The 12,098-nt window shown below is 51.2% G+C and overlaps 1 protein-coding gene across 1 annotated transcript; it reads left to right on the forward strand.

Moving 5' to 3' along the window:
* Positions 1-449: 449 nt before the first annotated feature.
* On the forward strand, positions 450-1,568 carry LOC144487118 (prolactin-releasing peptide receptor-like; the record flags this gene model as incomplete). Its single annotated transcript, XM_078205176.1, has 1 exon — positions 450-1,568. A coding segment is annotated over one exon (1,119 nt), but the record flags the coding sequence as incomplete, so codon positions are not given.
* Positions 1,569-12,098: the final 10,530 nt, after the last annotated feature.

The following is a 12,098-nucleotide window of genomic DNA, read 5'->3' on the forward strand; positions in this document are numbered from 1 at the left end:
TGTGTGCGTTAGTGTGTGAGTGTGTGCGTGTGTGTTTGAATGTATGTGTGTGTGGGTGTTTGTGTGCGTGTGTGTGAATGTGTGTGTGTGTGTGTGTGTGAGAGTGTATGTGTGTGTGCGTGTGAGTGCGTCTGTGCGTGAGTGAATGTGTGTGTGTGTGTGTGTGTGTGTGTGTGTGTGTGTGTGAGTGAGTGTATGTGTTTGGGATCCTGCTGTGCACAAATCTGCTGCCACATTCCCACATCACAGCAGTGGCCAGGCTGCAAAGCGTATTTTGCCCGAGGTGGCGACAGGCGCTAGGTAAATGCAGGACGGTTACCATCCAGTATGATAGGGAGCCCAACAACAACCCACTGGGTCGACAGAGGGGGCTGGACTCAGTAAGGAAGGTTAGGGGGCTGACCTTTAACCTCTGGCCTGTTCCTTGACGATGTGTTTTGCCCCAACAGGTCAAGGCTGAGGAGGAAAGAATGGAAATCGAAACCAGCGACAATAGCAGTGTCCTCAACACAAGCTCCACCGTGACCTTTGCTGGCACCATCCTATTGCAGCGGTACAAGTCCTTCTTCATCCTGCTATACTGCGCCCTGGTGGCCGTGGCCTGCGTGGGCAACCTCTTCCTGATTGGCAGCATCGCGCTGGACAAGAAGCTCCATAATGCCACCAACTTCTTCATCGGCAACCTCTCGGTCGCCGACCTCCTCATGTGCCTGACCTGCGTGCCCCTCACCCTGTCCTACGCCTTTGAGCTGCGCGGCTGGCTGTTTGGGAGTTTCATGTGCCACTTTGTCTCCCTCATGCAGTCAGCCACGGTCTACGTCTCCGTCCTCTCGCTGGCGGCCATCGCGGTGGACCGCTACGTGGTGGTGGCCCACCCCATCCGGCAGAGGGTGCCCCTGGGCCGCTGTGGCCTCATCGTGGGGGGGATCTGGGCCCTGTCGCTGGCGTTGGCAAGCCCGGCCTCGGTCTACGTCACCTACGTGGAGCTCAGGGTGACGGGGAACGACGTGACCATCTGCGAGGAGTTCTGGACGGGCTTGGAGGCGGAGAGGCTGGCCTACTCCTGCGCGGTGATCCTGGTGTCCTACATGGTCCCGCTCTCCGCCGTCACTATCTCCTACTGCGCCATCACCGTCCACCTGAAGCGGAGGAACCTGCCAGGGGCGGCGGGGCAAAACCAGGCCCGGTGGAACCAGAAGAAGAGGAAGACCTTCTTTCTCCTGGTGGTCTCGGTGGTGACCTTTGCCCTCTGCTGGCTGCCCCTCCAGATCCTCAACTTGATCCGCGACCTGGACGTGGATTTTGCCATCATCGACACCCGCTACGTCAACGTGGCGCAGGTCTCCTGCCATTGGCTGGCGATGAGCTCTTCCTGCTACAACCCCTTCATCTACGCCTCGCTCCACCGCAAGCTCCGCCTCCAGCTGCGGGGTTACCTGCGCCGCTGCCGGAGGGCGGGAAGCTTCCCGACATCCCGCCTCTCGCCGTTCCATACCAGCATCAGCCTGGTGTCCGAGGCCCCCAGGTCTGGAAGCGACAATGCCTCCTTCCTGGTCAACGCGCTCTGAGCGACGTTCGTCTGCCTCACCCCGCCGGGAACTGCGCGGGGTCTCCATTCCCCGCGTCGGCCATCACCGTAGCTTCTCTCGACTCTTATTGGCCCATTCTTTCTCCACCACTAGTCCCCCCTATCCCACTCCTCTCTCTCTCTTACCTCAACCCGAGTAGCTTCCATTAGAACATGGCGGATATGGAATAAGCGCCCCAGTCTACAACCCATCTCCAGGCACTAGCAAGAGAGCAGTTGACCCGATAGTTCACCGTCCCCCTCCCTAAGGGCACCGCAGATTAGCACGCCCAGCTAAATACTGCCCCGCCTGAAGTCATAGAAATCATAGAAACCCTACAGTGCAGAAGGAGGCCATTTGGCCCATCGAGTCTGCACCGACCACAATCCCACCCAGGCCCTACCCCCATATCCCTACATATTTACCCGCTAATCCCTCTAACCTACGCATCTCAGGACTCTAAGGGGCAATTTTTAGCATGGCCTATCAACCTAACCCGCACATCTTTGGACTGTGGGAGGAAACCGGAGCACCCGGAGGAAACCCACGCAGACACGGGGAGAATGTGCAAACTCCACACAGACAGTGACCCAAGCCGGGAATCGAACCCAGGTCCCTGGAGCTGTAAAGCAGCAGTGCTAACCACTGTGCTACCGTGCCGCCAATGAGGTTGGGTACAACCTTCAATGGAAGGCGGGTCCCGGTTAGTAAAGTAATGTTTATTTATTAGTGTCACACATAAGGCTTACATTAACACTGCAATGAAGTTACTGTGAAATTCCCCTCGTCGCCACAGTCCGGCGCCTGTTCGGGTCAATGCACCCTAACCAGCACGGTCTTTCAGACTGTGGGGGGAAACCGGAGCACCCGGAGGAAACCCACGCAGACACGGGGAGAACATGCAGACTCCACACAGACAGTGACCCAAGGCTGGGAATCGAACCCGGGTCCCTGGCGCTGTGAGGCAGCTGTGCTAACCCACTGTGCCACCGTGCTGCCCACTGAAGGCACTGCCACCAACGGTGGAGCGATTATCATAGAATCATGGAACCCCTACCGTGCAGAAGGAGGCCATTCGGCCCATCGAGTCTGCACTGACCACAATCCTACCCCAGGCCCTATTCCCAGAAAATCTCAGCTGGTCCGAAAGCATCTGCGGAGAGAGAGAATAGATCCAATGTTTGGAGTTTGGATGACCCTTCGTCAGACCAATCAGGTTCAAAATAAACCAACAGAGTATGAAGACGCCTCACCAACCCTGGTGCAATGTGTCTTTAAGACATTCTACATGCCCCGGGGGTGCCCGCAGCTTACGTGTGCCTGCAGATACTTTCTGCTCCCTCTCCAAAGCGAGCCGGGCACGGACAATACCCAGGCAGCCCAGGGTGACTGCACCCTTGGGTGCTGCCCTTCTCGGACAGAGGGGGACCCAAGAAGAGGTCCACTGACTTATCCATCTACGCCCAGCCCCCCAAACCCACTCCCCGGACCGGGTTGGCCAAAGGGGCGGGGAGGTCTGGACCCAAATGGGCATCAGGACCATTCCACGGGATGCAGTTACTCACCAGGCCACGAGGAGGAGGGGGGCGCTCTTTAACATCAATGGCGGGTCAACAAAACTGATCCCAATATCACATTGGCAGCAACGGCTAGCAAACATCGTAAGGACACGCCTCGAGCTGGGGAGGAGGGGGTGGGGTGGGGGGAGGGTGCGGGGGGGGGGGGGGGGAAAGTGGGGGGGGGGGGTGATTGCTGCAACTAGGATAGAACCAGAGGAAACAGCAGAAAAGGTGGTCAAATATGCAGGATTAAAGGAAGATGGGTGCCTGGTGGTCAGAACTCCCCAAAGGAATTCCATGGAGAAATGGAGGGATATTGGAGTGCTCTTCCCTGGTGGTATCTGGATAGGTTGCTAAGGGGGTTTCAAAATGGAAACGTTAAGCATCGAGTATGGGATCAAAGGTTATGGGGAGAAAGCAGGATTAGGCTATTGAGTTGGATGATCAGCCATGATCGTGATGCATGGCGGAGCAGGCTCGAAGGGCCGAATGGCCTCCTCCTGCTCCTATCTTATTGCCTATGTCTATTTCTATAAGACTAGGAAAATTACATTACAACTAACTGGGGAAGGTGGTGGCGTAATGGTATTGTTACTGGACTGGTTATACAGAGACCCAGGGTAATGGTCCAGGGTCCCAAGTTCGAATTCCACCATGGCTGATGGTGAAAATGGAATTCAATAACAGCCTGGAGTTAAAAGTCGAAGCATCATCATGAAACCTGGGACGGCAACGGTGGCACGGTGGTCAGCACTGCTGCCTCACAGCGCCAGGGATCCGGGTTCGATTCCTGGCTTGGGTCACTGTCTGTGCGGAGTCTGCACGTTCTCCCCATGTCTGCGTGGGTTTCCTCCGGGTGCTCTGGTTTCCTCCCACAGTCCAAAGATGTGCAGGTTGGGTGGATTGGCCGTGCTAAATCGCCCCTTAGTGTCCAAAGATGTGCGGGTTGGGTGGATTGGCCATGCTAAATCGCCTCTTAGTGTCCAAAGATGTGCGGGTTGGGTGGATTGGCCATGCTAAATCGCCCCTTAGTGTCCAAAGATGTGCGGGTTGGGTGGATTGGCCATGCTAAATCGCCTCTTAGTGTCCAAAGATGTGCGGGTTGGGTGGATTGGCCATGCTAAATTGCCCCTTAGTGTCCAAAGATGTGCGGGTTAGGTGGATTGGCCATGCTAAATTGCCCCTTAGTGTCTAAGGGGCTAAATTGCCCCTTAGTGTCCAAAGATGTGCAGGTTAGGTGGATTGGCCATGCTAAATTGCCCCTTAGTGTCCAAAGATGTGTGGGTTAGGTGGATTGGCCATGCTAAATTGCCCCTTAGTGTCCAAAGATGTGTGGGTTAGGGGGATTGGCCATGCTAAATTGCCCCTTAGTGTCCAAAGATGTGTGGGTTAGGTGGATTGGCCATGCTAATTCGCCCCTTAATGTTGGAGAGATTATAAGGGTAAATTAAATGATTAGGTCACTCCACGTGACACTAATAAATAAATGATTGTCGAAAAAATTCATGTGGTTCACTAATGTCCTTTAAGGGAGGAAATCTGCCGTCTTTACCCGGTCTGGCCTACATGTGACCCCAGAGTACGGTCAATCCATCTAACCCGCACACCTTTGGACTGTGGGAGGAAAGTGGAGCACCCGGAGGAAACCCACGCAGACACGGGGAGAATGTGCAAACTTCAAATAATGACCCCGTAATCGGAATTGAACCCGGGTCCCTGACGCTGTGAGGCAGCAGCGCTAACCACCCGGCGTTGCAGCTCCCCTGGTTAATAAACCAGCACTGGCTTGATGGGCTGAATGGCCTCCTTTACTAACTGGGCCTACAGCAACTTGAACTGAATCAAGCAGGGCAGGAGAACTTACTACCGAGTTTGAAAGACCTTCGGGTCCTCCCCAGGTTCACGGGCGTCAGGCATTCGGTTTGGATCATCCCTGAAGCTCCCAGTAACAGATTCCATGAACTGGTCGGTTGGGCGGTGGAGGGGGGAGGGGAATGCACGTGGGCTGTTACAATTGGCCTCAGTGCCACTGTGCTATGGGGGGAGGCAAATTTGCCTACGCCTGGTCAGCCCCTCCCTCAACACCAACACCTTATCTCAGTTGCTGAAGAGGACATTGGCGGACATGGAGTCCAAAGGAGTTCGGGCCCAGCTGTGATGCACACCAAGGTCAAAGAGCCGGCTGTGAGTTACAAGACAGCAACGCGGAGCTGGACAAGCGTCAGGCCCAGAAGGTGAAGAATGCACGCGAGAAAAAGGGGGAGTAACTGTACTGCTTGACTCTAATCTTAACGATTAACGTGTCCTGAATCACTTTTATTCTCATTTTTCCATGAAGCAGCTTGAGGTTTAGCCTCACCGAGCAAATATTTATTATGTAATATGTGTCTGAATGTTTATTCTGTCCGATGTTAATTATTGCGCGGAGCAGGAAGTTTGCGGAAGGACTGACACTTCTCCCCCTCTCCCGTCGCTATAAATCTCAGCCAGTTGAAGAACTTTCTCATGCTCGTTGCCAGGCATTTTCGGAAGGGGTCATCCCGCGTGTGGAATCAGGCCAGATTCCCATTCCCCGCCACCCCACCCCCCCCCTGACTCTTGCGGAAGACCCGGATGTGAGGAGGTGGCGAAATGGGGAGAGGCGGGGGGGGGGGCGAATCGTAAGGAAGGGTGTGCAGACATTTGAGAGGCTGCAAAGGAGATTCATTCACCAAGGATGGGATCCGAGGGGACGCCACGGTGGCACAGCGGGTTAGCACCACTGCCTCACGGCACCGGGGACCCCGGGTTCGATTCCCGGCCTCGGGTCACTGTCTGTGCGGAGTCTGCACGTTCTCCCCGTGTCTGCGTGGGTTTCCTCCGGGTGCTCCGGTTTCCTCCCAAAGATGTGTGGGTTAGGTGGATTGGCCGTGATAAATTGACCCTAGTGTCAGGGGGAATTTAGCAGGGTGAATAAGTGGCGTTATGTGGATAGGGCCTGGGCGGGATTGTGATCGGTACAGACTCGATGGGCTGAATGGCCTCCTTCTGCACAGTAAGAGTTTTAACAACACCAGGTTAAAGTCCAACAGGTTTATTTGGTAGCAAATGCCACGAGCTTTCGGAGCGCTGCTCCTTCGTCAGATGGAGTGGATATACCAAATAAACCTGTTGGACTTTAACCTGGTGTTGTTAAAACTCTTACTGTGTTTACCCCAGTCCAACGCCGGCATCTCCACATCACTCCTTCTGCACTGCAGGGATTTTATGAGGGGAGGGAGGGGGGGCTGGGGGATTCAGTTACAGACAGAAGCTGAAAACTACTTGAGCAAAAGGAGATAAAGTTTGAAGTTTATTTATTTGTGTCACACGGTGGCACAGTGGTTAGCACTGCTGCCCCGCAGCGGCAGAGATCCGGGTTCGATGCTTGGGTCACTGTCTGTGAGGAGTCTGCACGTTCTCCCCGTGTCTGCGTGGGTTTCCTCCGGGTGTTCCGGTTTCCCCCCGCAGTCCGAAAGACGTGCTGGTTCGGGTGCATTGGCCGTGCTAAATTCTCCCTCAGTGTTACCCGAACAGGCGCCGGAGTGTGGCGACTAGGGGGTTTCCACAGTAACTTCATTGCAGTGTTAATGTAAGCCTACTTTTGACTAATAACTTAAAATTTAAGAAAAAGTCCCTATCTCTCTCTCATCTCCTCCAATCAGACAACCCACTTAGATCTCTGCATTCCTCTATTCCTGGCCTTTTGTAAATTCCCGATTTTAATTTCTTCACTATTGGAATCTGTTTATTTAGCTGCCTGGGCCCTGAACTCTGAAATTCCCAGCTCAACAAGGATGGTACGGTGGCACAGTGGTTGGCACTGCTGCCTCACAGCACCAGGGACCCGGGTTCGACTCCTGGCTTGGGTCACTGCCTGGGTGGAGTCTGCACATTAGAACATAGAACATAGAACATTACAGCGCAGAACAGGCCCTTCGGCCCACGATGTTGCACCGACCAGTTAAAAAAAAAACTGTGACCCTCCAACCTAAACCAATTTCTTTTCGTCCATGAACCTATCTACGGATCTCTTAAACGCCCCCAAACTAGGCGCATTTACTACTGATGCTGGCAGGGCATTCCAATCCCTCACCACCCTCTGGGTAAAGAACCTACCCCTGACATCGGTTCTATAACTACCCCCCCTCAATTTAAAGCCATGCCCCCTCGTGCTGGATTTCTCCATCAGAGGAAAAAGGCTATCACTATCCACCCTATCTAAACCTCTAATCATCTTATATGTTTCAATAAGATCCCCTCTTAGCCGCCGCCTTTCCAGCGAAAACAATCCCAAATCCCTCAGCCTCTCCTCATAGGATCTCCCCTCCATACCAGGCAACATCCTGGTAAACCTCCTCTGCACCCTCTCCAAAGCCTCCACATCCTTCCTGTAATGTGGGGACCAGAACTGCACACAGTACTCCAAGTGCGGCCGCACCAGAGTTGTGTACAGTTGCAACATAACGCTACGACTCCTAAATTCAATCCCCCTACCAATAAACGCCAAGACACCATATGCCTTCTTAACAACCTTATCTACTTGATTCCCAACTTTCAGGGATCTATGCACACATACACCTAGATCCCTCTGCTCCTCCACACTATTCAAAGTCCTCCCGTTAGCCCTATACTCAACACATCTGTTATTCCTACCAAAGTGAATTACCTCACACTTCTCCGCATTAAACTCCATCCGCCACCTCTCGGCCCAACTTTGCAACCTGTCTAAGTCTTCCTGCAAACTACGACACCCTTCCTCACTGTCTACCACACCACCGACTTTGGTGTCATCAGCAAATTTGCTAATCCACCCAACTATACCCTCATCCAGATCATTAATAAATATTACAAACAGCAGTGGCCCCAAAACAGATCCCTGAGGTACACCACTTGTAACCGCACTCCATGATGAATATTTACTATCAACCACCACCCTCTGTTTCCTATCCGCTAGCCAATTCCTGATCCAATTTCCTAGATCACCCCCAATCCCATACATCTGCATTTTCTGCAGAAGCCTACCATGGTGAACCTTATCAAACGCCTTACTAAAATCCATATATACCACGTCCACTGCCTTGCCCCCATCCACCTCCTTGGTCACTTTCTCAAAAAACTCAAAAGCAGCCGATTCCACTCGCCCACCACCCTCTACTTAAAGTAAAGTTTATTTATTAGTCACAAGTAGGCTAACATTAACACTGCAATGAAGTTACTGTGAAAATTCCCCAGTCGCCACACTCTCGGGGACACTGAGGGAGAATTTAGCACGGCCAATGCACCCTAACCAGCACGTCTTTCAGACTGTGGGAGGAAACCGGAGCACCCGGAGGAAACCCACGCAGACACAGGGGGGGAGAAGGTGCAGACTCCACACAGACAGTGACCCAAGTCGGGAATCGAACCCGGGTCCCTGCCGCTGTGAGGCAGCAGTGCTAACCCACTGTGCTACAGTTGGCCTCAGGATCCTCGGCGTGGAGCGTAACCTGCCCCACTGCAACTCAGTTGTTCTGGGACTTGGGCATATTTGAAACATAGAAACATAGAAAAACTACAGCACAAAACAGGCCCTTCGGCCCCACAAGTTGTGCCGAACATATCCCTACCTTTTAGGCCTACCTATAACCCTCCATCCTATTAAGTCCCATGTACTCATCCAGGAGTCTCTTAAGAGACCCTATTGAGTTTGCCTCCACCACCACTGACAGCAGCCGATTCCACTCGCCCACCACCCTCTGTGTGAAAAACTTCCCCCTAACATTTCCCCTGTACCTACCCCCCAGCACCTTAAACCTGTGTCCTATAGATTTGATTGATTTGATTTGATTTATTACTGTCGCGATACAGTGAAAAGTATTGTTTCTTGCGCGCTATATAGACAGAGCATACCATTCATAGAGTATATAGGGGAGAAGGAGAGGGTGCATAACGTAGTGTTGATTTGATTTATTATTGTCACACGTATGAGCATACAGTGAAAAGTATTGTTTCTTGCGCGCTATACAGGCAAAGCATACCGTTCATAGAGTACATGGGAATATAGGAATTAGGGTTGGAAGAAGGCCAATTCAGCCCTTGGAGCCTGCTCCGCCATTCAATCAGATCATGGCTGATCTCTCCCTCATCTCAAATCCATCAGTTCCCCGTTGTCCCTTACATAGGTGAGAAGGAAAGGAGAGGGTGCAGAATGTAGTGTTACAGTCATAGCTAGGGTGTAGAGAAAGATCAACTTAATGCAAGGTAGGTCCATTCAAAAGTCTGATGGCAGCAGGGAAGATGCTGTTCTTGAGTCGGTTATAGAGTCATAGAGGTTTACAGCATGGAAACAGACCCTTCGGCCAACTTGTCCATGCCGCCTTTATTTTTTTTTAAATCCCTAAGCTAATCCCAATTGCCCACATTTGGCCCATATCCCTCTATACCCATCGTACCCATGTAACTGTCTAAATGCTTTTTAAAAGATAAAATTGTGCCCGCCTCTACTACTACCTCTGGCAGCTCGTTCCAGACACTCACCACCCTCTGTGTGAAAAAATTGCCCCTCTGGACACTTTTGTATCTCTCCCCTCTCACCTTAAACCTATGCCCTCTAGTTTTAGACTCCCCTACCTTTGGGAAAAGATATTGACTATCTACCTTGTCTATGTCCCTCATTATTTTATAGACCTCTATAAGATCACCCCTCAGTCTTCTATGCTCCAGAGAAAAAGTCCCAGTCTATTCAGCCTCTCCATATAACTCAATCCGTCAAATCCCGGTAGCATCCTAGTAAATCTTTTCTGCACTCTTTCTAGTTTAATAATATCCTTTCTATAATAGGGTGACCAGAATTGCACACAGTATTCCAAGTGTGGCCTTACCAATATCTTGTACAACTTCAACAAGATGTCCCAACTCCTGTATTCCATGTTTTGACCAATGAAACCAAGCTTGCCAAATGCCTTCTTCACCACTCTGTCCCCCTGTGACTCCACTTTGAAGGAGCTATGAACATGTACCCCTAGATCTCTTTGTTCTGTAATTCTCTCCAACGCCCTACCATTAACTGAGTAAGTCCTGCCCTGGTTCAATCGACCAAAATGCATCACCTCGCATTTATCTAAATTAAACTCCATCTGCCATTCGTCAGCCCACTGGCCCAATTGATCAAGATCCTGTTGCAATCGGAGATAATTTTCTTCTCTGTCCACTATGCCACCAATCTTGGTGTCATCTGCAAACTTACTAACCATGCCCCCTAAACTCTCATCCAAATCATTAATATAAATGACAAATACGTGACCTCGGACTTTTGTATCTTTTTCTTGACGGAAGAAGGTGGAAGAGAGAATGTCCGGGGTGCGTGGGGTCACTGATTATGCTGGCTGCTTTGCCGAGGCAGCGGGAAGTGCAGACAGAGTTGATGGATGTTCCATCAGTTACTCAGATTGTTACCACGTGAATCATGTTCTCTTGTGTCCTGTGGTTTTAACGAGAACTGTTTTCGAACGCCTCCACTACACGGTTTGATGGTTTGACACATTGAAATGTTAGGGCGTTTAAACTACCAATGTGACAAGCTCTGAAATCGCAAAGTGAGGGCTGGTGTTGACAGAGAGCTGTTAATCCAAGGGGTGGGGTGGTGGCTTAATCTCTGGGGACATGGGTTCAAATCCCACTATGACAGCTGGTCGAAATTTCAAATTGATTAACAAATCATGAACATAAAACTAGCCTCAGTAATAAGACCATAAGACACACAACGGCAGGGTGGCACTACGGGGGCATGCCTCACAGCGCCAGGGACTCGGGTCCGATTCCTGACTTGGGTCACTGTCTGTGCGGAGTTTGCACATTCTCTGCGTGTGTAGCGACTAGGGGAATTTTGCAGTAACTTCATTGCAGTGTGAATGTAAGCCTACTTGCAACAATAATAAATAAACTCAAAACAGTTGTGGAATTAAAAAGTGGATTTTGCCAGTTTTGGATCAGCCACGATTCTATTCAATGGCAGAGCAGGGGTTAGAAGGGCTGAATGGCTTTCTGCTGTTCCTATTTCTTACAGTCTTAACCATGGTTAACACTGCTGCCCAGGGAGCCAGGTTCGATTCCAGCTTTGGGTCACTGCCTGTGTGGGCATTCTCCCCTCGTCTGCGCATGTGGCGACTAGCGGATTTTCACAGTAACTTCAGGTCGGTTTAAGACAGAGTTGAGGAGGAACCTCTTCTCCCAGAGGGTGGTGAATCTCTGGAATTCTCTGCCCACTGAGGTGGTGGAGGCTACCTCGCTGAATATGTTTAAAGCGCGGATGGATGGATTCCTGATCGGTAAGGGAATTAAGGGTTATGGGGATCAGGCGGGTAAGTGGTACTGATCCACGTCAGATCAGCCATGATCTTATTGAATGGCGGGGCAGGCTCGAGGGGCTAGATGGCCTACTCCTGCTCCTATTTCTTATGTTCTTATGTTCTTATTGCAGTGTTAATGTGAGCCTTACTTGTGAATGATAAATAAATAAATGACTAAATTTTGCACTCTCTCCTTTCCTTCTCTATGAACGGTATGCTTTGTCTGTCTACTGCGCAAGAAATAATACTTTTCACTGTGTCCGAATACATGTCACAATGACAAATCAAATTAAATCAATCTGCAAGAAGTTGTTTCTTTACTGACGTGCTTGATCCCATCGGTTGTGCAGGATAATAAGTTGCATTCTTTACCTTGGCAACCAGGGTGCCCATTCCACACAGATCGGAATATCCTGCTGACGTGAACGGTCGGATAGTTCCGGCATTCGGATCTGCAGGAGGCGGCTCAGAGGGAAATAATTTACCAGGATGTTGCCTGGTATGGAGGGCATTCGCTACGAGGAGAGGTTGGAGAAACTTGATTTGTTCTCACTGGAACGACGGAGGTTGAGGGGGCGACATGGTGAAAGTCTACAAGATTAGGAGGGGCATGGACAGAGTGG

The sequence above is a fragment of the Mustelus asterias genome, unplaced genomic scaffold (assembly GCF_964213995.1).
Source record: "Mustelus asterias unplaced genomic scaffold, sMusAst1.hap1.1 HAP1_SCAFFOLD_599, whole genome shotgun sequence".
NCBI classification, from domain to species: Eukaryota; Metazoa; Chordata; class Chondrichthyes; order Carcharhiniformes; family Triakidae; genus Mustelus; species Mustelus asterias.